This window comes from Anopheles darlingi, chromosome 2 (genome assembly GCF_943734745.1).
Source record: "Anopheles darlingi chromosome 2, idAnoDarlMG_H_01, whole genome shotgun sequence".
Lineage (NCBI taxonomy): Eukaryota > Metazoa > Arthropoda > Insecta > Diptera > Culicidae > Anopheles > Anopheles darlingi.
The window spans coordinates 41,694,403-41,696,902 of NC_064874.1; the positions used below are offsets into that span (position 1 = coordinate 41,694,403).

At 51.4% G+C, this 2,500-nt stretch overlaps 1 protein-coding gene across 1 annotated transcript in view; it reads right to left on the reverse strand.

The window, feature by feature from the left end:
- Nucleotides 1–394: 394 nt before the first annotated feature.
- The window catches only part of LOC125949232 (uncharacterized), a 9,619-nt gene continuing 7,513 nt past the window's right edge, over nt 395–2,500 (reverse strand). The window contains exon 5 of the mRNA XM_049676055.1: nt 395–2,500. This exon is cut by the window's right edge and continues 2,496 nt beyond it. Coding sequence (XP_049532012.1) covers nt 949–2,500 — 1,552 coding nt within the window. The 3' untranslated portion in view covers nt 395–948.

Genomic DNA, 2,500 nt, shown 5'->3' on the forward strand with positions numbered 1-2,500 from the left:
GAGAATGCAGAGGACAACACGTGCCAATCCAATTAACAAACATGATACGAAGGAAACAACGGTGCTTAAGCCAGCAGGTTTGTCCGGAGGGGCGGGATATTAATCACCTTCATAAATACTATCAATCTTTACTCCTTTGCTTTATGCTTCCTAGCCTGTATCGTACCAAAGTGCAATGACATAGTTTGGTGTAAGTGAGTGTGATGAGTAGCTATACTAAGGATTATCGATTAGGGAATTCACTAACACATCTCGGTGACACCAGGGACACTGCCTCTGATGCTCATCGTGATCAAGCGTCCCCCCTTCCGTTGAGTTTTTGCTAATTTTCTCTCTTAACTCACTATATTCTTACTCACGCGTCTGCCGTAGCATTGGCGATCTATACAACCGTTCGTATCTAATGTAGATAGTCATAAGGAGTAGAATTGCCATTGTAGAAGAGCACGGGCCTACGGACAAGGAAGATAGATGTGAGATAAGATACCAACCACAACCAACCACTCGTGTGCTGTGGACGCTATAAGGGGTGCGCTACGGGAAGATTTATGAACGTTCGATTCTTGCCGCCCCATCGCCCGGCCACGTATTCTGCATTCGGTATAAAATGTGCCTACGTTTGTATCGGTATTTTATCGACTCCAACTCCTGTGGCATCTGGATGAGGATGGATTTTGTACAGAAGTCCCGTGGGTTTGGGGGTAGATGCAGTTGTTAAATTCAAACAAACTCCGTAGCTCGAGCGAGGAGGACACCCCCCCCCCCTCCCCACACTAACGTTTTATCACAGGAATTCGTGGCTATTCAAGAGTACCTGGTGCACGAGCACGGAAAGCTAGAGATATCGGAATGTATTCGAAGTTCTGAGGCGCTAAAACGGGAAAGGTTGCGAATGATCGTTGCCCCAAACGGTTGTGTCACGAGCGCGGGCATCTGCTTTCACACCCGCTAGTGTAAGGATTTTTTGTTCGGCGATGAGGTTAACGTTAGGTTTAGGGTGTTATCGTGCTTAAAATCGAGACTGTTATACTTGGTAGGTGAAGGCGAGAGGGCACTACTGATCGGGTAGCTAGCGGCGATGGCCGAGATTTTCTCATAATCGAAGCGCATCAGAATGTTCTCGCAGCTCTTGATGTGCGAGTGCTCGTTGTCGGCGTACGTAGTGTTCCGCAGGACCCCGGTATGGCGACCGATGTTAGCGGAAGTCGTTGGCGAAAGTACGGGTGGTTGCGCTGGGTGATAGGGTGGAGAGTTTTCGGCCGAACGTGTCGTCCGCCCGGAAGCCACCGGTGTGGCGGGTTTCAGTGACTCCAGGTAGGCCTTGGTGATGATCGGTGACGAGGGTGATTTGTCGAACTTAATCAGTGGCCCACTGTCCCGCTGCAGATTCAGAATATACCGATCGTGCGAGGTGCTTTTGAGGGTTGTCGGCCGTGCGACAACGGGTTCGGGAAGTTTGCGAGATGGTGAGACAAGCCGTGGCGATAGTGGAGGTGAATGGCTGTAGTACGAGGCGTACGTGTACGTTTTGGGTGATTCCCGTTCGAGCGATTGGTTGTCCGAGGAATAGTCACTGCTGTGATCCTTGCGCGGTCGTGGACCGCCACTTTTCTCTCCTTCGCGCTCCTTATCTTTTCGTCGCCGGGGAGAGTATTCTTTGCGTTTGCGTGATCTGCTGGGTCGATTGCAGGACGCCGGACGACAGCGGCTCTCGTGGGTGGTAGAGTAATCGTGTACCATCACCAGTGGTGGTTCGGCACTCGGACAATTACCCGTTTCGTTGCCAGTACGTTGCCCTCCGGGGGTTTCAAATTGCTTGAGCGATTTTTCGAGATTATCGATGGTATGGTTGATGCGGTCCGATTGAATGTCGGAATCGTAGTCACAGTAACCATCGATCGCCTTGATGGAACTTTCGATCGAAGACAGCGTTGCCAGCATGTTCGCATTGGAGCGCTTCAGGTAATCGATTGTCTTGATCGTGGTAATGTAATCATCGCCCAGCTTGATCTTACCATCCTCGATGCTTTTGATGATCTCGTCCGTTTTGGAGCTTTTCACTTCATCCGGTATTTTGATGGTGCGCAGGATCTCCTCCTGTGCGTGCCGAATGATCCCGGCTTCGTCGGGATCCTTGGTGGAAAAATCCTCCGTACGGATGGATTCACAGGACCGGCTCATGGGTTTCTCGCTGGAGCCGTCCGGTTTCAGCAGCCCATCGATTTCGTGCCGACTTTTCCGCTTCTCGGCCGTACTTTCAGCGGCCGCCTTAAACCGGGCCAGCTGTTCGTCGGTCTTCTTGATGAGCTCGTCCGTCTTGAGATTGCTAAGATCCGTCGGCTTCAGATCGGTTCCTTCCTCGAGTTTGAAGCGTGTCGGTGACTTGCGCGCCAGCAGACGAGAAATTTGTTCCTCCGATTTCTTCAGGATCTCCTCCGTCTTGCTGGGTGGCACTAGCTGGGTTGGCGGTTTCTCCTCGAGCTTCATGTCGATCAACGAG